The sequence below is a fragment of the Mauremys reevesii genome, linkage group 14 (assembly GCF_016161935.1).
Source record: "Mauremys reevesii isolate NIE-2019 linkage group 14, ASM1616193v1, whole genome shotgun sequence".
Taxonomy (NCBI): domain Eukaryota; kingdom Metazoa; phylum Chordata; order Testudines; family Geoemydidae; genus Mauremys; species Mauremys reevesii.
Window position 1 is genome coordinate 4,450,160 of NC_052636.1, and position 27,445 is coordinate 4,477,604.

Here is a 27,445-nt window from a genome sequence, read left to right on the forward strand (position 1 = left end):
AAATACAGGCAGCATAGAGCCAATATTCATAATGTCAACTACAAAAAAATGATACACATCTAGAGATAGCATCATTATATTCAGCCAATCAGAACCTCTCCATAGACCCCTTACACGACCACTTCTCTGTAATATTGGCTGCAAATATAGAACAGCGGTCGCAATGGTGATCTATACAGTTACAGATTATGTCAATAACATCACAGGAGGTGACACAGCATCAGTGAGTCTGATACTGGAATACTGCCTCCAGTTTTGGTGTCCTCATTTGAAAAAGATGTTGTGAAATTGGAGCTGGGGCAGCAAAGAGCCACCTAATGTTCTGAGGAGTGGAAAAAATACCTTCTAGTGAGCTATTGAAAGAGCTCAACCTGATTAGCTTATCAAAAGAAGATTGAAAGGTGACTTAATTGAAGTGCCTTAATGGAGAGAAAAGATTGGGTATTTAAGGGCTCTTTAATCTAGCAAAGAAAGGCATAAGATGACCCAATGGCTGGAAGGTGAAGAAAGACAAATTCATATTACAACTAAGGCACAAAAATTCAAACAGCGAGGATAATTCACCACAAGAACAAGCTACCAAGGAAAGTGGTGGATTCTCCATCTCCTGATGTCATTTAATGAAGACTAGATGCCTTTCTGGAATGTGTTTGCCTCAAAAGTAGCTATTGTGTCCTACAGGAGGCCTGTCATATGCAGAGAGTCAGATTAGATGCTCTAATGGTCTCGTCTGGCCATAAAGTCGACTAATTTCTGGAAAAACTGAGTGTAGCATTGGGAGCAGCGTCTGATGTTTCCCTGTCTAGCCGGCTTGCTGCCTAGAACGAACGCTCCTTGAGTTGGGTGATCCACAGGGAGTAGCTCAAACCTGCAAAGTGCCTAGGCAGGGGCAGGACATTAGCACAGCAAGGGAGGGGTGTGGCAGTGACATCACAAAGGCCTTTTGCAGGACCTCAGACTATTGGTCCAAGGTGGTGGGGAGGTGGTGACCTCACAGAGAGATGCTGACATCAGGGAGGCAGGACAGGGGCGAGGGGCCAGGGAAACCTCAGAGACCCCTGAGGCTTTGCTTCCGCAAGTCTCCTTCTCCAGGTCTCTCTTTGAGGACTGAGGGAGTATTCGGGTTCACGGACGTGAGCGCCAGGAGGAACCTCTTTTGAGTTTTCTCCTTCCCTTTTAGTGATTTTCCTAGAAAACAGCCGTCCCTGTTTAGAAGGTAAGAGCCTCCTGGAGGTTTGAAAGCTGTTCAGTCTGATCCATCTGGTGACAGTTGAATTCTAGGCATGGAAAACACGAGCTTAAGGAGGCAGAACTTTATTCTGCACCTGGGATTTTGTCCCTTAGAATCACTGGGGACATTAGGGTTTGTTCTTTTTGCTTCCCCTCTTCCTCCCCCCTCTTTTTCTCCTGCTTCCTTTGTCCTTTTACCTGTTCCCCTCCCAACACCAGGAGGGGGTGTGTGTGTGCACGTGTGTGTGTTGCGGGGCAGTGCTCTGCAGCTCCCACTGTGGGAGGTCCACCCAAAAATATGGGGCTGAAATAGTGCTCGGGCAGTGATCCCATCAGTGACCTGGGCCATCCTTTGGGCTCGCTGGTGAGAACCCTCAGCCTCCCGTCCTCAGTCTCTATCCCTGATTGGCTGAGCAGGGGGTTATTGACAGGGACGAGACTCAGGTCCTTGGTGTTCTCTTTCAATACCAAGGAAATAAGTCAGAACCAGTTCTATGTTTGATGAATTTTGCTGCTTCTCTGCATTAATGGTCTCTGAGGAGAACTGCAACGTTAGAGAGAATCGTGAACTGCTCAAATACTTGCTGAATAATTACTATCACTGTTGGTCTGGAGCTCATCAGAGCACTTTATTCAGGTCATTCACTGTCTGAAATTCAAGATCCGATGGTAAGTTTGAAAATCAGGGCTCTTGGGTCCTATTCCCAACTCCGCCACTGGCTGGGTGTGTGACCTAAGACAAGTCAATTCTCCTTTCTCAGCCTTAGCTTCTCCCTCTTTCACGTAGGGATAATAATGATCCGCTCATACCTACCTCACGGTGCGTGGAGGCAGGGCCGGCTCTAGGTTTTTTGCCGTTCCAAGCAAAAAATATTTTGGCTGCCCCCACCCTCAGCCCTGGGGTCCCCTGCCAGAGGAGCCTGCTAACTGAGCCCTGGGCTTCCCCCCACCCCCGCAGCCCCCTGCCACCCCAGCCCTGGGCTCTCCCCCCGCCCCCCGACACCCCGTGCCAACAACATAGATTTGTTCTCCCCAGTCCGCCCAGGCTGAGCTGCTCCCGTTTATACTCTGTCTCCTGTCGGAGCATGCCCAGAGAGGGTGAGGGGGTGTTGCCTCTTCAGCCCACATGGCACAGTTAACCGTAGCAGTGCCAGGTCAGGGTGGATGCACCTCATCACAGACAGCATTTCCCAAATGTTGGGATTAGCTAGAAGGTCTCTTCAGGAGTAACCTACTGTAGGGACTGGGTCACAAATACCTTGGGAACCAAATACCTGGGCGTTTTCCTAGTTCTGAATCACTTGCTGTGGAATTCTATCCCTGGATCATCTGAGACAATATTGACTTAAACAACTGAACTATCCTGTGCACTTACTTCGGTCAGTTGCACCCATTTGGGGTCTGCTGCTGTTCACCTTTTCAGAGTGGAGATTTAAACATACGACTGTTTCTTTGATAATATGTCCAACAGCTTGGAGTATTCTCTCCTGTTGACTGAACTGCATTTGAATTTTCTCCATGACATCATGCAGGAATAGGGGGAAAAACAAACCAGAAGTAAAAAAATGGTCATTTGTCTGAAATTTCCCAAAAAATCTGAGCTACATTCTGTCAAACAAAACTAACATGCAGTTATATGACCAAGGAGCCTTCATGAAAGATAGAAAACCCATATCACAGAGAGGTAGAAGACACTTTCATTTTAATTTAAAAGTGAAATTCCAGACTAGGTTACATCTGATGTCTCAGAATCAGGATGAGAGATTCTCCCATGATCCACTGAAACCTGCTTCACCCAGCACTTTCTCATGCATCCGACGAAGCGGGTATTCACCCACGAAAGCTCATGCTCCAAAAGTCTGATAGTCTATAAGGTGCCACAGGATTCTTTGCTGCTTTTACAGATCCAGACTAACACGGCTACCCCTCTGATACCTCTCTCATTAGTGTTATTTACAGGAGTTTTAGCACCTTCATAACAGGAGAAAATCAGCCGACCTTCCCAGAGATGGCTTTGCCATTGATGGAAAAGGGGATTTGAACGGTGCTTGGGATCCATTTGAAATCCCCTTCCAAGTCTGACACTTTCATCGCCTGCCAGACTGACTCTGATTTAGGATCAAAAACGTACAAGCACCATTCCCAAGCATGGACAGCCAAGAACATGACTCCACCAGACACGGGAAGCCTAAAATGACCCTTATTTCCCTGACACTGCTCCAGCTTTTCATCATATTTAAATATATTTTAAATGAGAAAAAAAAGTCAACAAAATAACTACTGTTCTGCACAATCCAGGGTAATGTGAGAACAACTGGGAATGAGGAAATCTCTCCTCAAAGAGGAACTTGAGGTCTCTAACAATAACTTTGCACTGGCAGGAGGAGTATAAATGTGAATCTCCAGGTTTGTTTAGAAAAGGAAATGTGATGATGGTTAGCTCAGACAGGAGGAAATGTGCAAGATAACTCCACCAACTATCCATGGCCCATGTCTTTAGTGCAAGAATAGTTTTCTTTTTTCATCAGGAAAGTGAACTCAAGCTAGCTAACTCCATGACAGCCACAGTGATGAGACCCAGGTAGATTTTATCTCAACGTAGCTGGTTGAAGACACCCCCCATCTCCCCCACCTGGGGTGATGACATTCCTGGTAGAAAGTGTAACCCCTCTGCCAGGCTGAAACAATAGCAGCAAGGGCCAGGTTCAATACCTAGGGGTCCCTTCCCCACAACGTAATGCAGACCAGCTCGAGCCCCCACCCAGTGACCTGGGAAAATCTTACACACACCCCTGGGCGCCTCAAGGAGGCAATACTTCCCCTCTCACAAGCACAGACTGTTGGTGTAGCAGAAAAGGTTTAATTACATAAGATTAACAACAACAAGCATGAGATTTGGAAAATACCTCAACTGGAGTTCATAGGTCAAACCGTGAGCAAAGACCCACCCCAGCAACTTGGGCCGTGTCCTTCTCTCTGGGCCCTTGAGTCCCGCAACCCCCCTAAATCACCCACAGTCCCAAAAGTCCCACAATTCAAAAGTCTCTGTCCCGGGTCAGGCAGCCCAGAGTTCAAGAGTCTCTTTGCAGAGGTCCCCCTCCCCAGCCTAGGTAGAAAGGGGCACCGTACGTGGTTCGGGGCCAACTGCCCTGCCTCTTCGTGGGGTTCTGCTTCCACTAGTCGTCCCCGCAAACAGCTCAGCTCCGCTTACTCTGTGGGCTGCTCCACTCTGCCAGCTGCTCTGGTCCACCAGCTGTCCTGTGATCCGCTCCAGCCGTCCTCACGAGCTGCTCAGCTCCACTCACCCAGTGGCTGCACAAACTGCTCCACTCTGCTCTGCCAGTATTGCTTCAGGCTCCCCCACTCATCAGCACAGTGCTCTCAGCTCAGCAAGTCCAGCTCTTCAGTGATTTCAGCTCATAGTAGGGGAGCCCCAGTACCAGCGAATTCAGCTCAGTAACCTGCATCTAGATTCTTAAGGGAATCAAAAGTTAACTCTGACACTCCACAGTGAAGAGAAGCTCAGGTGGAACTGGTGCTTCTGACTCACACAAAGAGCCTGCACCACCAAGTACAGATACTTGTCCCCAGCCTCTTTTTTTCAATGGGTTTTGGAACCCATGTGCCCCATCTAGCAAGCGCTATCCAGCTGACAATGAAACCCCCCATCACAAGACAATTTTGTAGTTCCCCATTTACCCAATCAGGGTGACAACATTTCATTCCTCCTGCCCCAATAACAACGAAATTGGGGCTCCCACAGCTGTGAAAATAACCATCCCATGCTGCTTTGCGGTATGCTAAGTGGGGTGGGAGTGCCCATGCAAATAACCGAAATACCAATGCAACACTTTCCGCACTCCCCATAATTTACCACCAGATGTCAGGGTGGGGCTCATCCTGACTCTGCTTACAAAAGGACACACACTCCAATGACTGGCAGGACAATGGAGTTGATACAAAGGACCACAGGATCCACCCCAAAGATGGGCGAGCTTCAAAAGTGGGCAACTCATGTGTGGGAGCTGAGGAACTACAGTGTGCAAAAGATGCAAACAGCCTTAAAACTCACTACCTGGGAACTGTCAAAAAAATTAAAGAAAAAATCTCCTGACAGCTCTAGAGAAGGTTTTTATGAAGTTTATCTCCTTTACGGATTCTCTGATGTTTAGAAAGGCCTGAGCTATGAGTGAAGCTTTTCCCACACTCGCAGCATTCATATGGTCTCTCTCCGGTGTGGACTCTGTAATGTGTAACAAGGGTTGAGCTCCGAGAGAAGCTTTTCCCGCACTCACTGCATTCATAGGGTTTCTCTCCTGTGTGGACTCTCTTGTGAGACATAAGAGAGAAGAGGTGAGTGAAGCTTTTCCCGCACTCACTGCATTCATAGGGTCTCTCTCCTGTGTGGATCCTCTGATGCATAGTAAGGTTTGAGCTCCGAGAGAAGCTTTTTCCACACTCGCAACGTTCGTAGGGTCGCTCTCCCGTGTGCGTTGTCTGATGAGAGATAAGGGCTGATCTCTGAGTGAAGCTTTTCCCGCACTCACAGCATTCATAGGGTCTTTCTCCTCTGTGTATTCGCTGATGCCTACTAAGGGCTGAGGTACAATTGAAGCTTTTCCCACACTCACAGCATTCGTAGGGTCTCTCTTTCGTGTGGATTATCTCATGTTGAATAAGGGCTGAGCGGTAATGGAAGTTTTTCCCACACTCACTACACGTAGTCTCTCGCTTTTCCGTGAGGATTTTCTCCTGGGATGTAGTTTCCTTGAGGTCCCTGTGAGTTCCCTGACAATTAATGGGTTCATCCACTCTCTCCTCTGAGTGGTTTCCCTGCTCTCTCTCTGGTCTGTGGTAATTTTCACCAGCTTTTCCCTGCTCATGGGGGCTGGACACGCTCCCTTTGGCTCTTTGCAGTAATTCCCCATGCGCTTCAGCGAGCTCAGCATCTTCCTGGTGAGGATTCTGCTCCTCGCTCTCCCTCACCACCCCATCACCTGCTAGAAGAGAGGAGAAATCTCAGAATTGGGGATGGAAAGGCAGAGAACAAACCCAAGTAAGTGCTGGAGAGACAGAAAATAAAAATCAGGGACTGAACTCCCCCTAACTCTTCCCCACAGGGGACAGTGGAGGGGATCAATTCTGCTCCCCACCCAGGACTGGCCTTTAGGGGGGGCCGTACGGGTGCCCCACCCAAGGGGGTGCCGGGCGCAGGGTTTGGATTCCCACCTCCTGCCGAGAGGCTCGCTGGGCTGATGAAAGCGGCACAGGGAGGCAGATAAGCAGCTGCGTGGGGGAGTGGGAAAGACCTGAGCTGCAGGGGGAAATTGGACGACCAGCCGTCAGAGCCAGGTGACTGCTCCGGAGCAGAGGGGCCCCTCCTCCACCCTGCTCCACGTGTGCAGCTGCTGCTGTTCCTGTCCCCCCAACCCCCTGTTCACCCCCGGAGTCGCCCCGTCCACCCCCGACTGGGAGCATCCTCCTGACTGCTCTGCAGGAGGGAGGTGCTGATTGATGGCGGGGTGTCCCCCTCCCCCACACCCAGGTAGCCGATTTCCACTGAGCTGGGGTGACGGGACAGGGGGAATCTGCGTGTGCTGCTGCCTCTCTGGGGCCGGAGCTGCTGGCAGCTGCTTGTGTCTGAACAAGCCTAGTTCAGGCTCCTGACCCTGAGAACTTTCTTAAAGAGACAGCGCGCTCACTCACTCAGGCACAGACACACACACACACCAGGGCGCCCTGCATCCAGGTCACTTCCCCACCGGCTGCAGGAGTGCGCTGCCCTGGGGGCAGGGGCAGGGGGACCCCCCCAAAGGGGCTCCTTTGGGTCTGGTCTGGTCCAGGGTTTGGTTCACACCCTGTTGCTGGGAGGGCTTCAAAATGTCTTGGTTGGTTACTGCTGCTGGGGGGAGCACAAGGGGGAAAGGAGGGGCCGGGGGCCAGGTCTTTGCTGCACTGTGGGGACTGAGCATGTTCCCAGCCTGGCAGAATCTACAATCTCTGTCTGCAGGGAAAGGGCCTGGGGGAATCGTGATGTGAAATGAACTAAAGCCTGTTCTGAAACCTCCACAACTGCCCTTCTCGCCCTGCCAGGCTGCAGAATGACGCCCACCTCTCGCTCCAGCTCGTCCCAGCCTCCCATGGGACAGGAGAAATGGCTGCAGTGGAGCCAGCTCAGGTAGGGGTAATTGGGGGGTTGCTGGGGGGTTCCTGCAGGAGGGGGGAGGGGCAGGAAATACTGAAGAGGTGGCAACTTCTGGGGAGTTAGGTCTGGGTGAGGATAGGGAGTGGGGACAGAGTGTGACAAACCTGCTGGGACTTGTCCTAGGACCAATTCTATTCAATTTATTCATAAATGATTTGGAGAAAGGGGTAAACAGTGAGGTGGCAAAGTTTGCAGATGATACTAAACTGCTCAAGATAGTTAAGACCAAAGCATATTGTGAAGAACTTCAAAAAGATCTCACAAAACGAAGTGATTGGGCAACAAAATGGCAAATGAAATTTAATGTGGATAAATGTAAAGTAATGCACATTTGGAAAAAATAACCCCAACTATACATACAACATGATGGGGGCTAATTTAGCTACAACGAGTCAGGAAAAAGATCTCTGAGTCATCGTGGATAGTTCTCTGAAGACGTCCACGCAGTGTGCAGAGGCGGTCAAAAAACCAAACAGGATGTTAGGAATCATTAAAAAGGGGATAGAAAATAAGACAGAGAATATTTTATTGCCCTTATATAAATCCATGGTACGTCCACATCTCGAATACTGTGGTCTCCTCACCTCAAAAAAGATATTCTAACACTAGAAAAGGTTCAGAAAAGGGCAACTAAAATGATTACGGGTTTAGAGAGGGTCCCAAACGAGGAAAGATTAAAGAGGCTACGACTCTTCAGCTTGGAAAAGAGAAGACTAAGGGGGGATATGATAGAGGTCTACAAAATCATGAGTGATGTGGAGAAAGTGGATAAGGAAAAGTTATTTACTTATTCCCATAATCCAAGAACTAGGGGTCACCAAATGAAATTAATAGGCAGCAAGTTTAAAACAAATAAAAGGAAGTTCTTCTTCACGCAGCGCACAGTCAACTTGTGGAGCTCTTTACCTGAGGAGATTGTGAAGGCTAGGACTATAACAGCGTTTAAAAGGGGACTGGATAAATTCATGGTGGCTAAGTCCATAAATGGCCATTAGCTAGGATGGGTAAGAATGGTGTCCCTAGCCTCTGTTCGTCAGAGGATGGAGATGGATGGCAGGAGAGAGATCACTTGATCAGTGCCTGTTAGGTTCACTCCCTCTGGGGCACCTGGCATTGGCCAGTGTCGGTAGACAGATACTGGGCTAGATGGACCTTTGGTCTGATCCGGTACGGCCGTTCTTATGTTCTTATGTTAACATGGGCCTAGATCCTCAGAACAAACACTTGGGTGTTGGGGGAGAAAATTCCCTAATTTGTGAAACAGGAAACAGACAAAGCGACTCCCTGGGCGGGGCTGGGAAAACTGACCAGATTTCCAGTGCTGAACCCTCAGCCTGCTAGCCAGGGGCTGGTGTGACATGGAAAGGGGGCACCCAGCAGGGAGGTGTAGGGAAGATGTCCCGGCCCCTCACATCCAGCTGCTGGCAGTGGGGAGGGTGTTGGGTTCTCTACCATGGGGCTGTGCCTGGACCCTACTGGGGACTCCATCTCCTGTATCAGCCTCTGGCTAGTAGGTCTGTGGTGGATCTGCTGGGAGAGACAAGGGGCTCTCACTTCGTCCCCTCACCCAGATGTCTCCTGGCTGCTCTCAGCAGTGTGGGGATAGGACTCTGCTGACTCTCTCAGAGCTTCCATATGATTGGCTCCTTTCCTCCATGAATAGTGATGTTGTGAGTGGAGCAGCAGGTACTGAGTGCTGGACTCTCGCTCTTTCATGGGCTGGTGACCTTCGAGGAGGTGGCTGTGCATTTCACCAGGGAAGAGTTGGCTCTGCTGGACCCCGCTCAGAGAGCCCTCTACTGGGAGGTCATGCAGGAGAACTGTGAGAATGTGACCTCGCTGGGTAAGGGTTCCTGTCCCCTCGGTTTTTAGAAGGAGAAATGCAGAGTTAAGGTTCATGCCACTCCCCCAATGCCACCTCTGCTCTGCCCTGTTTCAGCATCACCCCGACATGCCAGAGACACCCACACTAGCCCTCTCCCCTCCCCTGTTACACAGCGCTCTGGGAACAGAGCAGTACAGCAGAATGTCTAACATGTTCTTCTCTTTGCTAAGATAATATTCGGGTTCAACGCCATCATAGCAAACAGAAGCTCCCCCCGGCCTGCTCTCCAGTACTGAACCTCCTGCACACAGGCCAGCTGAGACTTGCACAGTGTTACTACCCCCATTGCCCTCAACCTGAGTTTTCCTTTTGAGTCACTGCCTTCACTTACCCCTCACTAAGCCCCACAGATCACTCGAACATACGCCACCAGGGTGCTGACAACCCCCATGGCAAGAACATACCCTTGGGCACCTTTGCTGACCAAGCCTACAACACTCAGCACGGAAATGAGGCAGAATTGCCCTCCAAGTTTCACATGCACCTCTCTGCCTAGCACAGGCACAGCTCTGCCCAGCTGCTGCAACCCATCCCTCCATCAGCCAGTCACAGCTACAGCTGGCCCAGTGCACACAGCTGGAGGGCATGCAGATAAATGCTGGGATTCCCACCTGTAAGCACAGCACAGACAATGTCTTAGTCTTTCCTCGGATCGATTATAGGTTCATAGATTTTAAGGCCAGATGTGACTATTAGGTCATCTACTCTGACGTCTACACAGACCATAGAATTCATCCCGTTACTGCTGCATTGAGCTGAATACCTGAGTCCCTGTGGCAGTTGGTTAACCTTTGCATGGCCCACGCAGAACCATTCTCACTGGTTCTGGCCAGCTACAGGGTTAAGGGTTGGGGAAAAGTTTACATTAACTTTTCATTTCCTGGTCTGCAGAGGTTTAAGTTTACTCACCGTCCATATGGTGCAAGGCAGGAGACAGCACTGGGCAACCTTAACTCTGCATTAATGTAGCTTATGAGCATTTAGTTTCCTGTTTTAAAAAATGGATGCTTTTGCCACTATAGCTGTGTCTGTAATTGAGCTTTGGCCAGCAGAGCCATGTTGGATGGTGTGCGTGTGTGCGCATGCATGTGGGCACTTTTTCACAGCCTTAAACAATAGAGCTGGACTGGCAAAGCTTTTAAGAGCTACCTAAGACCTACCTAACTAGTTCTTTGACAGACACCTGACACGCCCCCTTTGGGTGAACGAATATGCGTGTACCTGGTCTGTGGGATCCCAGTAAAACATTAGGCACCCTGTGCCCTCTGCCAGATGGCATCAAGAGGTCCATGATGAGTCACATCCTTCTCCTCCTCCAGTCGCTGCATTAGAGTGTCTTTAGAATGAGCCGGCTGACCCCCGTTCCAGCCTTCTGTTTGGGTTCCACGGGGCTCTGTCCTTGGGCCTCTTCTTTTCTTCCTCTGCACCTTATTTCTGGGTAATCTCATCTGCACACACACATTCAGCTACCATCTCTGTGCTCCTAACTCCCAGTTCTGCCTCTCTGCTCCTGGCCTGTCTCCTTCTGTCGCAACTGAAATCTCAGCCCCCCTCTCTCTCTCATCTCCTCACTGATGTCCAGCCATCAGCTAAAGATCAACAGCTGAAGCAAAGCTCTTAATATTTCCCTCAAGCCCTCCCCCGACCTTGTTTCTCTACCGCCGCAGACAGCACTATTGTGCTGCCTGTCACTCAGGCCCATAACTGTGCAATACCTTTGTCACGGAGCTCCCTCTGGGGCTTCCTATCCAGGCTGTGCCTACACCTGGCATTTTCTTTTTGCGTAACATCCTTAACAATTGGCCTTTCCTATCCATCCGCACAGCTAGAGCTCTTAGTCATCCTCTCCTGTCTCAGTTACTCCAACATCCTTTTCTCTGACCTCACCTTGCGCATCTCCATTCAGAAGGGAAAAACGCCCTCCTGGTCCTTGAACATGACTTATGAGGGAAGCTTGAAAGAACTGGGCATGTTTAGTTTTGAGAAAAGAGTGAGTGGGGAACTGAGAACAGTCTTCAAATATGTCAAGGGTTGTTATAAGAGAGCAGTGATTAATTGTTCGTCACGTCCACTGAAGGTAGGAGGAGAAGTAATTGGCTTGATCTACTGCAAGGGAGGTTGAGGGTGGGTAATACAAAAACCTTTCCAGCGATAAGGATAGGGAAGTGCTGGAATGGATTACAAAGAGAGGTTGTGGAATTCTTGTCCCAGGAGGGTTTTAAGAACAGGTCAGACAAACTTCTGGCATATTTACACCTGATCCTGCCGCAGGGCGATTGGAATAGAGTAGATGACTTCTTGAGGTCCCTTCCAGCCTATATTAGAAGATTTTAGGATTCATTGCCTTAGCCCTTCGCTTTGATCACGTCTCCTGGTGGAGAATTCGGACCATTTGTGTGGATCGGCTGCGGGTACAAATTTTGTTCCTAGAGCCTTGAAAATCTGCAGATATCCATGGACCATTTTTGCGGATCGCAGATCGGAGGCGGATATAAATTTTGTATCCATGCAGGGCTCTACCTGTCTTACTTCTGTCTATACCTACAACTTAAATCTATTTCGTACACAGTGATTCCATCTGAAATAACATATGAGATCACCATAACAATGATCAATGAATGATAAAACGAACTAATTGGCTCCATGAAGCACGGAGACTCTTCCTTTTCCATCCCCACCTGCAAGAGCCGCCATCTCTCTTCTCTGCATGTTCTTTGGATCTTTGAATTTGTCCCTCCTGAAGTCACATGGCCTGATTCTTATTTTTCATTCTCCTTTGGCTGTGGCTCTTGAACTACACCATCTAATTTGCCAGCTTTCTCCACACACAGTGTTTTTTATGCCCCCTCCCTTTATACCTGACTCACTAAGTTCCCTAATGCCGCAGGATGTGCTTTCCTGACATCTAATGCTGCTGAGATCCTGCCTTCAGTGATATCCCTGCTCTTCCTGGTCCTTACTCCACTGAACCCCCCAGCCCATACTTCCTGTTCCCAGCTTCCCCTGGACTCTCTCTTTGGCAAGAGAGAGAGTCTGTCTGTCAGCAAGAAGCAGTGCCAGGGACACTTGCCCTCTGTCTGGAGTCTTCACTTTCTGGGAAATGCAGTTCCAGTCTCTGTTTTTTAGGAGCCTCTTTGATAATGAGTGTCTGGCTGTGTGTGTTCCCAGCAAAGATGGGGATAGTTAAATCCCTCCTAAGCAGAGTGTTCTGCACCTTTCAGTCCCTGGGGAGTTGGCCCTGCGATTTTATTGTTTAAAATGGACTGGGGTTAAACTAATAGAATGTTTTTATGATGATAAATGGCCTATGAATTCCCCTGATCTCCTTTGTTTTCTTTCCCTTGAGCAGGGTTTCCAGTTTCCCAACCCTCTGTGATCTTCCAGCTGGAAGGAGGGGAAGAGCCGTGGGTTCTGGATCTCCCTGGTTCAGTGGAAAGCGAGATCCTGGGAAGTCCCTGCACAGGTGAGGAAACATTAAACCAACCCAGAAACTGTAAGTGCCTGAGAGAACCCGCTGGGATTCCCCATACAGACTCTGTGAGCTCAGGACAGTCCCCAGCAGATCTCACTCCTGGCTTCCTACAGATGATGATTGATGATGAGGGAACTGGGATTGTTTAGTCTGCAGAAGAGAAGACTGAGGAGGGATTTGATCGCTGCTTTCAACTGCTGAAGGAGGGTTCCAAAGAGGATGGATCTAGACTGTTCTCAGTGGTAGCAGATGACAGAACAAGGAGTAATGACCTCAAGTTGCAGTGGGGGAGGTCTAGGTTGGATATTAGGAAAAACTATTTCACTAGGAGGATGGTGAAGCACTGGAATGGGTTCCCTAGGGAGGTGGAGTCTCCTTCCTTAGAGGTTTTTAAAGTCAGGCTTGACAAAGCCCTGGCTGGGATGATTTAGTTGGGAATTGGTCCTACTTTGAGCAGGAGGGTGGACTAGATACATCCTGAGGTCTCTTCCAACCCTGATATTTTATGGTTCTATGCACCCCTTCAGTGCTACCCCCTGCACCACTCTCCTGTGCCCTCAACCCCTGCACTGTGCCCCCTTTGCCTCTAACCCCGGCATCCCCCTCCTGCACCCAAGTGGGGAACCTGACCTGGATGCACAAAGCAGCTGGCATTGCTGCTCGCTTGCTCCCCCACTGGACTGCTGCTCCCCTGCCCCACACAGCCCTGGGGGGCTGGGAGAGGGGAGCAAGGAGCGACGTCAGGGCTTCCTGCACCCAGGTCGCTTTCCCTGCAGGCTGTGTAAGGGGAGGGCAGGAGAGCAGCTGCTCCTGATGTCTCAGCACAGCCCAGGTGGGGAAGTGACCTGGATGCAGGGAGCCCATGTGTGTGTGTGTGAGAGAAGGTAGTATGTGCCTGAGTGAGTGAGCGCGCTGTCTCTTTAAGAAAGTTCCCAGGGTCAGGAGCCTGAACTAGGCTTGTTCAGACACAAGCAGCTGCCAGCAGCTCTGGGCCCAGAGAGGCAGCAACACACGCAGATTCTCACGTCCCGTCACCCCAGCTCAGTGGAAATCGGGTACCTGGGTTGGGGGGAGGGGATCACCCCGCCATCAATCAGCACCTCCCCCTGCAGAGCAGTCAGGAGGATGCTCCCAGTCGGGGGTGGACGGGGCGACTCCGGGGGTGAACGGGGGGTGGGGGAGACAGGAACAGCAGCAGCTGCACACATGGAGCAGGGCGGAGAGGGGCCCCTCTGCTCCGGAGCAGTCACCTGGCTCTGACGGCTGGTCGTCCAATTTCCCCCTGCAGCTCAGGTCTATCCCACTCCCCCACGCAGCTGCTTATCTGCCTCCCTGTGCCGCTTTCATCAGCCCAGCGAGCCTCTCGGCAGCAGGTCAGGTGGGAATCCAAACCCTGCGCCCGGCACCCCCTTGGGTGGGGCACCCGTACGGCCCCCCCTAAAGGCCGGTCCTGGGTGGGGAGCAGAATTGATCCCCTCCACTGTCCCCTGTGGGGAAGAGTTAGGGGGAGTTCAGTCCCTGATTTTTATTTTCTGTCTCTCCAGCACTTACTTGGGTTTGTTCTCTGCCTTTCCATCCCCAATTCTGAGATTTCTCCTCTCTTCTAGCAGGTGATGGGGTGGTGAGGGAGAGCGAGGAGCAGAATCCTCACCAGGAAGATGCTGAGCTCGCCAAAGCGCATGGGGAATTACTGAGAAGAGCCAATTACTGAGTGTGTCCAGCCCCCGTGAGCAGGGAAAAGCTGGTGAAAATTACCACAGACCAGAGAGAGAGCAGGGAAACCACTCAGAGGAGAGAGTGGATGAACCCACTAATTGTCAAGGAACTCACAGGGACCTCAAGGAAACTACGTCCCAGGAGAAAATCCTCACGGAAAAGCGAGAGACTACGTGTAGTGAGTGTGGGAAAAACTTCCATTACCGCTCAGCCCTTATTCGACATGAGATAATCCACACGAAAGAGAGACCCTATGAATGCTGTGAGTGTGGGAAAAGCTTCAATCATACCTCAGCCCTTAGTAGGCATCAGCGAATACACAGAGGAGAAAGACCCTATGAATGCTGTGAGTGCGGGAAAAGCTTCACTCAGAGATATACCCTTAACTCTCATCAGACAACGCACACGGGAGAGAAACCCTACGAATGTTGCGAGTGTGGAAAAAGCTTCTCTCAGAGCTCAAACCTTACTATGCATCAGAGGATCCACACCGGAGAGAGACCATATGAATGCTGCGAGTGTGGGAAAAGCTTTACTCATAGTTCAGGCCTTTCTAAACATCAGAGAATCCGTAAAGGAGATAAACTTCATAAAAACCTTCTCTAGAGCTGTCAGGAGATTTTTTCTTTAATTCTTTTGACAGTTCCCAAGTAGTGAGTGTTAAGGCTGTTTGCATCTTTTGCACATTGTAATCCCTCAGCTCCCACACATGAGTTGCCCACTTTTGAAGCTCGCCCATCTTTGGGGTGGAACCTGTGGTCCTTTGTATCAACTCCATTGTCCTGCGAGTCATTGGAGTGTGTGTCCTTTCTACCAGGAATGTCATCACCCCAGGTGGGGGAGATGGGGGGGTGTCTTCAAACAGCTACGTTGAGCTAAAATCTACCTGGGTCTCATCACTGTGGTTGTCATGGAGTTAGCTAGCTTGAGTTCACTTTCCTGATGTAAAAAGAGAACTATTCTTGCACTAAAGACATGGGCTATGGATAGTTGGTGGAGTTATCTTGCACATTTCCTCCTGTCTGAGCTAACCATCATCACATTTCCTTTTCTAAACAAACCTGGAGATTCACATTTATACTCCTCCTCCCAGTGCAAAGTTAGTGTTAGAGACGTCAAGTTCCTCTTTGAGGAGACATTGTCTCATTCCCAGTTGTTCTCTCATTACCCTGGATTGTGCAGAACAGCAGTTATTTTATTGACTTTTTTTCTCATTTAAAATGTATTTAAATATGAAGAAGAGCTGGAGCAGTGTCAGGGAAATAAGGGTCATTTTAGGCTCTGTGACACTGGAAGGAGATGGGGCGACTCAGACATTCCATCCTTCCCCATCACCCCAGAACTGTTACCTTGTGCCTGAGCCATGCACAGTTCACCCCTTCGTATTCCTTCGCTTCCCAACGTGTCTGGTGGGGTCATGTTCTTGGCTGTCCATGCTTGGGAATGGTGCTTGTATACGTCTTTGATCCTAAATCAGAATCAGTCTAGCAGGAGATGAAAGTGTCAGACTTGGAAGGGGATTTCAAATGGATCCCAAGCACCGTTCAAATCCCCTTTTCCCTCAATGGCAAAGCTGCTTCTGGGAAGGTTGGTTGTTTTTTCTCCCGTTACGAAGGCGCTAAAACTCCTGTAAATAACACTAATGAGAGAGGTATCAGAGGGGTAGCCGTGCTAGTCTGGATCTGTAAAAGCAGCAAAGAATCCTGTGGCACCTTATAGACTATCAGACATTTTGGAGCATGAGCTTTCGTGGGTGAATACCCACTTCGTCGGATGCATGAGAAAGCGCTGGGTGAAGCAGGTTTCAGTGGATCATGGGAGAATCTCTCATCCTGATAATGAGACATCAGATGTAACCTAGTCTGGAATTTCACTTTAAATTAAAATGAAAGTGTCTTCTACCTCTCTGTGATATGGGTTTTCTATCTTTCATGAAGGCTCCTTGTTCATATAACTACATGTTAGTTTTGTTTGACAGAATGTAGCTCAGATGTTTTGGGAAATTTCAGACAAATTACCATTTTTTTACTTCAGGTTTGTTTTTCCCCCTATCCCTGCATGACGACATGGAGAAAATTCAAATACAGTTCAGTCAACAGGAGAGAATACTCCAAGCTGTTGAACATATTATCAGAGAAACAGTCGTATGTTTAAATCTCCACTCTGAAAAGGTGAACAGCAGCAGACCCCAAATGGGTGCAACTGACCGAAGTAAGTGCACATGGTCACAGGGTAGTTCAGTTGTTTAAGTCAATATTGTCTCAGATGATCCAGGGATAGAATTCCACAGCAAGTGATTCGGAACTAGGAAAACACCCAGGTACTTGGTTCCCAAGGTGTTTGTGACCCAGTCCCTACAGGAGGTTACTCGTGAAGAGATCTTCTAGCTAATCCCCAAATTTCGGAAATGCTGTCTGGGATGAGGTGCATCAACCCTTACCTGGCACTGCTAAGGTTAACTGCACCCTGTGGGCTGAAGAGGCCACATCCCCTCACCCTCTCTGGGCATGCTCTGACTGGAGACGGAGTATAAACGGGAGCAGCTCAGCCTGGGCGGACTGGGGAGAACAAATCTATGTTGTTGGCACAGAGTGTGTGTGTGTGGGGGGGGGAGAGCCCAGGGCTGGGCTAGCAGGGGGCTGTGGGTGGGGGGAAGCCCAGGGCTCGGTCAGCAGGAGCATGTGGCGGGGGACCCCAGGGCTGAGGTGGGGGCATCCAAAATTTTTTTTGCTTGGGGCGGCAAAAATCCTAGTGCCGACCCTGCCTCCACGCACTGTGAGGTAGGTAGGAGCGGATCATTATTATCCCTACTTGAAAGAGGGAGAAGCTAAGGCGGAGAAAGGAGAATTGATTTGTCTTAGGTCACACGGCCAGTCAGTGGCAGAGTTGGGAATAGGACTCAAGAGCCGTGATTTTCAAACTAACCATGGGATATTGAATTTCATACATTGAATGACCTGAACAAAATGCTCTGATGAGCTCCAGACCAACAACAGTGACAGTAATTATTCAGCAAGTATTTGAGGAGAACTGCAATGTTAGAGAGAATCATGAACTGCTCAGAGACCATTAATGCAGAGTAGCAGCAAAATTCATCAAACATAGAACTGGTTCTGACTTATTTACTTGTTCTTAAAAGAGAACACCAAGGACCAGAATCTCGTCCCTGTCAATAACCCCCTGCTCAGCCAATCAGGGATACAGACTGAGGACGGGAGGCTGAGGGCTCTCACCAGAGAGCCCAAAGGATGGCCCAGGTCACTGATGGGATCACTGCCCAAGCACTATTTCAGCCCCATATTTTTGGGTTGACCTCCCACAGTGGGAGCTGCAGAGCACTCCCCCGCAACACACACACACACACACACCCCTCTCCTGGTGTTGGGAGGGGAACAGGTAAAAGGACAAAGGAAGCAAGAGAAAAAGAGGAGGGAGGAAGAGAGGAAGCAAAAAGAACAAACCCTAATGTCCCCAGTGATTCTAAGGGACAAAATCCCAGGTGCAGAATAAAGTTCTGCCTCCTTAAGCTCGTGTCTTCCATGCCTAGAATTCAACTGTCACCAGATGGATCAGACTGAACAGCTTTCAAACCTCCAAGAAGCTCTTACCTTCTAAACAGGGACGGCTGTTTTCTAGTAAAATCACTAAAAGGGAAGGAGAAAACTCAAAAGAGGTTCCTCCTGGTGCTCACGTCCGTGAACCCGAATACTCTCTCAGTCCTCAAAGAGAGACCTGGAGGAGGAGACTTGCTGAAGCAAAGCCACAGGGGTCTCTGAGGTCTCCCTGGCCCCTCGCCCCGTCCTGCCTGGCTGATGTCAGCATCTCTCTGTGAGGTCACCACCTCTGACCAATAGGCTGAGGTCCTGCCAGTGTGATGTCACTGCTGCACCCCTCCCTTGCTGTGCCAATGTCCTGCCCCTGGCCAGGCACTTTGCAGGTTTGAGCTACTCCCTGTGGATCACCCCACTCAAGGAGCGTTCGTTCTAGGCAGCAAGCCGGCTAGACAGGGAAACATCAGACACTGCTCCCAATGCTACACTCAGTTTTTCCAGAAATTAGTCAACTTTATGGCCAGAAGAGACCATTAGAGCATCTAATCTGACCCCCTGCATATCACAGGCCTCCTGTAGGACACAAGAGCTACTTTTGAGACAAACACATTCCAGAAAGGCATCTTGTCTTCATTAAATTACATCAGGAGATGGAGAATTCCCCACTTTCCTTGGTAGCTTGTTCTTGTGGTGAATCATCCTCGCAGTTTGAATTTTTGTGCCTTAGTTGTAATATGAATTTGTCTTTCTTCACCTTCCAGCCATTGGGTCTTCTTATGCCTTTCTCTGCTCGATTAAAGAGCCCTTAAATACCCAATCTTTTCTCTCCATTAAGGCACTTCAATTAGGTCACCTTTCAATCTTCTTTGGATAAGCTAATCAGGTTGAGCTCTTTCAATAGCTTACTAGAAGGTATTTTTTCCAGTCCTCAGAACATTAGGTGGCTCTTTGCTGCCCCAGCTCCAATTTCCCATCATCTTTTTCAAACAAGACACCAAAACTGGAGGCAGTATTCCAGTATCAATCTCACGGATTCTGTGTCACCTCCTGTGACGTTATTGACATAATCTGTAACTGTATAGCTCACCATTGCGACCACTGTTCTATATTTGCAGCCAATATTACAGAGAAGTGGTCGTGTAAGGGGTCTATGGAGAGGTTCTGATTGGCTGATTATAATGCTGCTATCTCTAGATGTGTATCATTTTTTTTGTAGTTGACATTATGAATATTGGCTCTATGCTGCCTGTATTTCAAACTTGTGCTCTGCTTCAGGGAATGATACCTTTGTTTAATTGATGAAAACATAAACTAGACACTTAGAGGATTGGAACAGATTTCAGCTGATGGACAGGTTTGCTAGGTTTTTATGCATTTGGACAGCAAAATGTTGAGTGTTCACATTCATTTCAAGCATCCTCGTATGGTGGAGCTCCTGAACATAATGGAGAATGGAAATGAAAATGTTTTTCTTTTTTTTAAGAGGGCACCTGGATTTGAACAAAGGACCATTTGATCTGCAATCAAACACTCTACCACTGAGCTATACCCCCATTACAACAGGAGTATGGAATCGTGGTCTCCAGGACTTTGAAGGACAGACCCTGCTTCATCGAGCTCCTTTGCCATTCACAGACCACAGGTGGTTTTAAAAATGGGGTTTGATTAAACTTCTTAAATGTGGTAAACACCACAACTTGCACCCCCACTGCTATAGCTTCTCCCCATGACAGAGCTGCCACCTCCTGGGGAAGTGGATTGACTACACCAACAGGAAAACTCTCCCCCCTCAGCATGGAGCAGTGGTTCTCAAACTGTGGGTCAGGACTGCAAAGTGGGTCATGACCCTGTTTTAATGGGGTCACCAGGGCTGGCATTAGACTTGTTGGGTCCTGGGGCTGATGCCAAAAGTCTGAGCCCCCCCACCCCACGGCTGAATCCCTCAGGCTTTGGTTTTGCCCTCCCCCCACTGGGGCTCAGTCTTTGGCACTCCTCCCCCCAGCCCAAGTGGGGGGCTTGGTTCCTCTTTCCAGGGCTACATATTAAGTTATTTTGGCAGAAGGAGGTTGCAGTGAAAGGACGTTTGAGAAACCCTGGCATAGAGCATCTCCATTACTGAGCTGCAGCAGCATAGACTCACTGTTTGAAATATTGACCTGGCCTTAACCTCTGAATATGTCTAGGCTTGTCTCCCTATGGTACTGTTGTGATCAGACCCTGAAAATACAGCCATAGAGACACCACACACCATTCTTGCCTAGCTGGCAAGGATCAAACCTTCACAGAAAGACACCCTTGGTTTTCTAGCCCAGCTACCTAAGGCCTCAGCCACAACCACTTAACACAGAGGCCTTTTTACACTCTGGTTCTGTTCTCACTGAAGGGTCATTTCCAATTGTTTGCTCAGACCAGCTTCCCCAGCACCGTCACTGCTGTGCAGCTCTGTATGTGTGGCCATGGCTGAACAGCCAGAGTTCCTGCCCATTTCCCTACTGGCTGGAGCATGATTAGAGTGTGTTTGTGGTTAATGATGTTGCTGTAGATTGTTCATTCCCTGCCTTGGCAATTCAGACAGTCCCTTTTCCCGTTGTATCGCCAGCACCTCTGTAAGTCCAATAACAGAGGCAGGTTTTTTCTGGGCACTGAGATTTTTGAGGGCATTGGTGGCTCCTTTCTTTCCTCACCCTGGAGTAAACTCAGCTTTTTATTCCATCCTTGATGGCTCATGGAATAACAACAGCAGCATGAAGAGGAGAGTGAATATCTCACTGCCAGGGGGAAGGTGGATGCATTCCCTCTGTCTGACCATTGCCATTGTGGGAGAGAAGGTTTCAGTGGAATCGAATGCCCTGGCTCAGACAATAGCCACAGGGAGGTTTTGCTGTTCATGGATCTGTGCAAAGGAAATTGTGTCTGTGTGAAAATGAGGAGGGATATGAAATGCCCACGTGGTGGTGCCTAAGGCAAAAGGGAACCCTAGAGGATTAGAACAGGATAAGTTCTCAAGCAACATGTTTCTTACTTTGCCCATCTGTTAGTTTTGATGATTATCGATGGAAAGATTTTGCCATTGGGTCGTGTGTTTACACAGAAATTGACATTTACCAACAAATACGTAATTCTTCCAAGCCTGCTGGTGGTGAGTTTAGAGGGACACACTCACTCTTCCCACCCCCATGCCAGGCTGTGCTATCCAGAATGTCAACTTCCCACAGAGCTGGGATCCTTCCCTCATCTCCCCCCAGACCACTGCCCCACCCCCACCCCCACTTCTGGGGTCCCCTTCCAACACTGTCCAACTCCCCTGCTGGCAGGATCCCTTCCCATTCCTTTCATTTCCTGCCTCCCCTCTGAGCAAAAAGCTCTTCATTGTTCCCACATTGGGAATTGAACCCAGGCCATCTGGGTGAAAAACCAGGAATCCAAATCACGAGACCATATAGGACTTGTACAGTCAATAGCACATTTACACATTCACACCTAATAATTCAAAGTAGCCATTCAAAAAACCTTCAAAAACAGACTTCAAAGAGAAATTGCAGAGTTACAATTGATTTGCAAACTTAACACCATTAATTTGAGCTTGAATAAGGACTGGGAGTAGCTGGCTCACGCCAAAAGCAATTTTCCCTCTCTTGCTATTGACACCTCCCCATCAATTATGGGGAGAGGACCACATCCACCCTGACTGAATTAGCCTTCAACACTGGTTCTCCCCTTGTACGGTAACTCCCGTCACTTCATGTTCCAATCTATATTTATGCCTCTATCTGCAATTTTCACTCCATGCATCTGAAGAAGTGGGCTTTTTACCCACGAACGCTTATGCCCAAATAAATCTGTTAGTCCTTAAGGTCCCACCGGACTCCTCATTGCTTTTAATTCTAAGATGATCTTAACCCTTTCAGTACCCTTACAAACTCAGATGCTTCTCACCACAGGCTGGCTGGTGGCTTTTCAGCCAGGCTCTCCCCTTTCATCAGCGCTTCAGTTGCTTGGTGTGGGGGTGGCTGTAGATGTAGGTGACAGAGCGAGATAAAGCCTGGCAAATGTCTCTCCTTTTATCATGTCCTTTCTTCCCTCATGGCTTTCCCCCGCCCCCTTCAGAGTCAGGTGAGCATCACTGCGTCTCTCCAAGCAAGTCTGAGCAATTTCCCTGGGGTGTCCTCATGCAGGTGAGTCATTGCATTGTAGCTCCCTTGCTGGGCAATGGCTGTTGATGGTTGTTTGACACCCTGTCTGGGTGTTGGTTACTTTCCTTGCTGTTGCCACTAGGGAGCTAATATTTGGCTGACTCCCCCACCTTGCAGCACAGTGACAACCACACTGCACAATTCTCATAACTTCATACGCACGAATGGTCTACATCTATGGGTAGAGAAATGACTTTCAGCAGATCATATCCTTTCCCTGATACCTTACAAGTCATGCTCTCTATGTAAGATCACGAAGACATGAAAATGAGGATTATGGGGGTTACAGCCGCTCCCCCAAAGGTATAGAATGTCACATAGATTCTATGTTCATTTGTTCTGTAACAGCATTACAGAGATCCAGTGACTGACCAATGGCATTTCCAAGTGCTAAAATAGCAAGCGGTGTCGGTCTCTCATTGGCCATCAGCGATTGAAGATGTGGTTTAATGAGCCGGAGCTTCAAGGCGAGGGTGGCTCTGTCCACTGCCTTCCGTTGCGCTGCTGGGCCCCAAGTCCCTGGTGGCCAATATGTGACGCTGGGAGAAGAGAGTGGGGTGGCAAGTGGCGGCAGGACTTTTGCCACCAGGGTCTAGCTGCCCAACTTCCTCCTGGTACTGCTGGCCCCCCGTCACCTTCAGGAAACCCAGGAACTAAGGCAGGAATAGGGTGAGGAAGCAAGTAAAGCCGAGCAAGGAAGGCAAAAGTGAATCTTGTCTTCATGGGCCGCTCACAGTGACGTCCTTTTTCTGTGCCACAGCTGACAACATCCCATACAGAAAAGCATGAGGCCAAAAAGAAACCGAGCAGCTGCTGAAGTAGTTCAGTTGGGAGCGTGCTAGACTAACAGGCTCTTCTATCCCCCTTTGTGCACGGGTGGGATGTTTTCTGAAAGTGCAGCAGTTCCTTTAACTGCCACGAGTCCCTCATTTCAGGCTATGCAGCAGGAAAAGGCAGCATGGGCTTCTGCACCGAGTTAGCCCACCTGACCTTTCATTCTTCTCTTGCTCTTTGTCAGCAAGGGGAAGAAAAAGAAGCTCTCCCTCAAGCTGGAGTCACAAGGGCGACGTAAGGACGACTTCCTGAGTGCCGGCTCCAGTCCTCTGCTCTGCCAGCTGACCTATTGAAGGGCTGCCACCACTTTCTCCAGGTTTGTCCATCGGTCTGTGTCAGGGTGAGCAACAGCCAAGCAGATGAAGTTTCTGTAGTGTAGTGGTTATCATGTTTGCTTAACACGTGAAAGGTCCCTGGTTCAGAAACATGCTGGCTTCCTTTTGCCAGATCCCCTTGCTGTTCAGGAAGGCCTCCTCCTTCTCGTATTGGCCTGTCTGTGGGATAACTCCAACCCCTGCATGACAGAGGGTGCTGACAGCAGTGGAGAAAGCAGCTTGGCGTCAGGCTGGAGAACCTAGAGGAGTGCGGCGTGTCACCTTTTGAAGGCTTGTGGCTTGGCCTCCTCTGCTGTTGGAGGTTGGCCGGTGGAGGCTGGCTCTTCCTGCTAGCCTCCTCTGTGTGACTTGCCAAAGGAGGAAGTGAGGCAGGAATGGGGGAAAAGAGGAAAGTTGAGCTGAGGAAGGCATGGCAGAAAGTAAGCACATCATTGCGGCTAAATGGGGTTAGTAGAGCATCACCATTCGTTCTGCAAAGCCGGGGGAGGTGCGGTTGGCTGCTGGGAGGCAGAATCATGTGCCTGCCTCTTGGCTTCCCAGGGGTGGCTCCTTGCAGCCCAGGAGAAGAAGGGGGGTTCTGGGTGAAAGGAAAACAAGCAAAACTGAGTCCAAGTGGAGAATGGCTGCTCCTTTATGGCCAACCTGGGGGCATGACTGATGTTTTTAGAGGTGGAGGCTGGGCTGGCTGTGAGCAACTGGGATCCAGGAAACCCCCGCCTGCCCTTCTGAGGGCCAAACCCATGGAGGTGCGGTTGGCTGCTGGGAGGCAGAATCCTGTGCCTGCCTGTTGGCATCCCAGGGATGGCTCCTTGCAGCCCAGGAGAAGCGGGGTTCTGGGGGGAAGGAAAAGCAGCAATGGCGAGGCTGAGTGGGCTCCTTTCTGGCCGACATGGTGGGCTGTGGGGGGCGGGGTGGGAGTTGCCTGTAAGCCGTAAGTGGACTTGGTGCAGTGAAAACCGCTGCTCCATTCTGGCTGACCTGGGGGCGCCATTAATGACATGGGAGTGGGGGCAGGGCGCTGGCTGTGAGCAAATGGGATCCAGGAAGCCCCAGCCTGCCCCTCCATGGGCCCAGTCTTCTTCTTCTCTCCTGCCACGGGGAGCCCGGCCTAGAGCCTGCCCAGCATGTGCTGCAGCTCGAGCATTAAGCCTTCCTGTGTGGCCTGTGCTGGAGCTGACCCTGGACCCCTGTGGGGCACTGTTGGGGGAAATCCCGACTGCAAATAATTCTGGCCACAAGACCAACCCATTGGGTCGAATGGGGCAAGCTGGAGGCCTGGTGCCTTAGTCCGTGGGGCCAGCAGGTCAAGCCATTTTCCTGCATGTGGGGGAGGCAGCCGCTGTGGTTCGCCCTTCCTGCTCCCGGCGCTGCTGCAGCCTAAAATCCCTGTCGGCCGGCAAGATGGGCTGGGAGCCTGGAGAGAGGAGGCAAAGGGGTGGCCCGAGCCCCCTCGGCCACTGCCCCTGCCCCAGGCAGCCCACAGAGACCTGATGCCTCCCCAAGTGACACACGGAGATGTGCCAGCAGCGCTAAGGCGGCTCCCTGCCCACTCTGCCCCCTCCCTCCCTGCCACACTGCTCCTGGAAGTGGCCGGCATATCCCTGCAGCCCTGAGTGCAAACGCCACAGCTGACGCGCCCCCGTATCCCACTGCCTAGGAGCCACTGCTGGAGGGGAGTGTGTGCCAGTCACTTTGGGAGCTGTGCTGCCCGAGGTAAGCACCTCCACCCCCGACCATCTCCTGCAGCCCTACCCCTGCCCCAGCACAGAGGCTCCCTGTGTCTTGAACAAGCACTTTCAAGGATTGGCCAAGAACTTCTGCTCTGTTTCTGTGAAAGAGGCACAAAAAAGGGAGCCCAACGGACAAGTTTAGTTCGCAAGCACAAACTGGCTGGGCCAAGCCTGGATCTCTCAGTTACTCAGAAGGCTCTTCAGCCAGCTCTCCCCAAAGGCCAGTCTCTAGAGGCTTTTGTGACAGGATGTACTTCAAAAGAGCTCCCTGTAGATCACATAGTCATCATTCATATATGGCTGTGATATGTCCTACAAACCATTCCATGTAAGTTATCATATGAAAAGTCATGATCTGCTGAAATCGGTTATTCTGTCCAAATATGTATAGCATGAGGGTGTGTGAAGTTATGCATTTTGCTGTATGGTTGTTACTGAAATAGGCTATAATTTTGCTAGTGACCCCTGCCGAGGAGGGTGTTCAACAGCCATGAATCAGCAGAGGAATTGTAATTAAGGGATTTCCAATTCAGTGACAGATGCCCAAACACAACACTGTGGGGACTGCTCAAGTCTATGACTCAGTTGCACAAGACCACACCAGGAGGATTCCCCAACCTAGTGACTCAGCAGAGCCCACCCGGACACGTCTGGGCAAGTGTCTTCTAGACACTTGAACTAAGGATATAAAATAGGAGACTGTGGCATCATGTTTTTTGCCTTTCTCCTCCCCCACCTATGCTGGAAGCAGCAGGAATCCTGAGAAAATGAAGGTCATCTGAGGACAGTAATCCAGGTTTTAGGGGGAATTCTATGTATTAAGGAGGGTAACATCCAGTAGGATGAGAAAATTGCTTGACCTAACTACTGCCTAGTGTAACAAGGTGTAAAGTTTAGATTTTGCTGTGGTCATACAGTGCTTAGTGCTCTGCGTTCTGGCCTCAAGAACCATGGATGCATGTTGAGTTACGATGACCTTTTCCTTGTCTCCACATTTCTTATGTGCCTCCTTCTGACACTTGTCAGAAAAAACAACTGGTTTCTTTTGCAAGCATTTGCATTGCAAGGCAGATGCAGTCTTCTCTGTTTCCGCAAAAGATTCACCAAAAGGTGGGAAGAGCAGACACATTTGTTAAGGCACTACTGGGAGCTGCATCCCTAACTCCACTTTACCCGGCAGGTGAGTCACCCAGCTTAGCCACGGTGCGACTCTCTGGGACTTTTCTCCCAACCGCTCCATTTTTCATCAATGACAATCAAAAGGAAGGTGACATGACATCTGTGTGTGAACATCTCCAGGGAATCACAAGGATGTGTGGCGCAGGCTCTCGTGTTGCAGCAATTGCAGTCGAAGCAACCGCCATGCCAATGCCAGTCATAGCAGCGTTTTCATCAACTCCAGGTTTGTGATTTGATTGTTTCCAATGCTTCTCTCCAAAGAAGCCTTTTCCTTAGCAAGCAATGACTTGGATACCAAGGGAGGCCTCTTCTGTTTCCTAGGAAGACACAGGAAAATGTGAGCAGAGGAGACAAAAGCCATACACCAAGGCACCACTGGGAGTTGAACCCAGGATCTCCTGTTTACTAGACAGGTGCTTTAGCCAGCTAAGCCATGGTGCCTGCCTGAAAAAAGTATTTGCAACTGTTTCATTTGATGGTTCAAGTCAGCACCTGCAAATTCTAACATACAGACGTTCCCCATTTCCCTCAAGACTTGCAGACCTTGAGGTGTCTGGCTCTCTGTGCACAGAAAGCCACAGCTGAGTAGACAGAGGGCTTCTAACATGTGCCTCTCTCATCAGTCACTGTGATCATATAATGGTTAGTGATCTGTGTTTCAGTCGCAGCAACCTCAGCTCAGTTCTGAGTCATGGTAACCTTTCCTTCAGCTCCAGACTTCTCATTTGCCACTTTCCATGTGTGGTGGGCTGTCTGCCCCAAACAAGCAGGAGAAAGATTAAGGCAGCCTTGAAGAGGCGGTGCAGAACCCAGCCTATCAAGAAAGTGCTTATTGGGAGAGCCAATCAGGAGAAGGCTTGCTGGAGCAGCCCATATATAAAGAGCTGCTCAGAACAGCAAGAGTTAGTCACTCCTTGGAGTTTGAGGAGGGAGGATTAGTTGCCAGGAAGGCAGGCAGGAAGCACGCACGCACGCACGCACGCACGCACGCACGCACGCACGCAGGCAAGCAAGCAGGGAGGGCACCATGATCAGAGTAGTGCTGGGGTAAGGGGTGCATGAGTGACCTCCTGGCTGACTACTGCCAGACTAAGGCCCTGATACAAAGGTGGAGG

At 49.8% G+C, this 27,445-nt stretch overlaps 1 protein-coding gene and 2 non-coding genes across 3 annotated transcripts in view; all 3 read right to left on the reverse strand.

The window, feature by feature from the left end:
* The window catches only part of LOC120381416 (zinc finger protein 271-like), a 1,091,725-nt gene that overhangs the window by 510,925 nt on the left and 553,355 nt on the right, over positions 1 to 27,445 (reverse strand). Inside the window, exons 8-9 of the mRNA XM_039499604.1 lie at positions 27,003 to 27,007; positions 5,409 to 5,688 (exon numbers count right to left, since the gene is read on the reverse strand). Coding sequence (XP_039355538.1) covers positions 5,409 to 5,688; positions 27,003 to 27,007 — 285 coding nt within the window. The remainder of the gene's footprint in view (positions 1 to 5,408; positions 5,689 to 27,002; positions 27,008 to 27,445) is intronic.
* On the reverse strand, positions 19,541 to 19,612 carry TRNAC-GCA. The gene has a single exon. It is a non-coding gene; the product is annotated as a tRNA-Cys (tRNA).
* Positions 26,698 to 26,771, reverse strand: TRNAT-AGU. The gene has a single exon. It is a non-coding gene; the product is annotated as a tRNA-Thr (tRNA).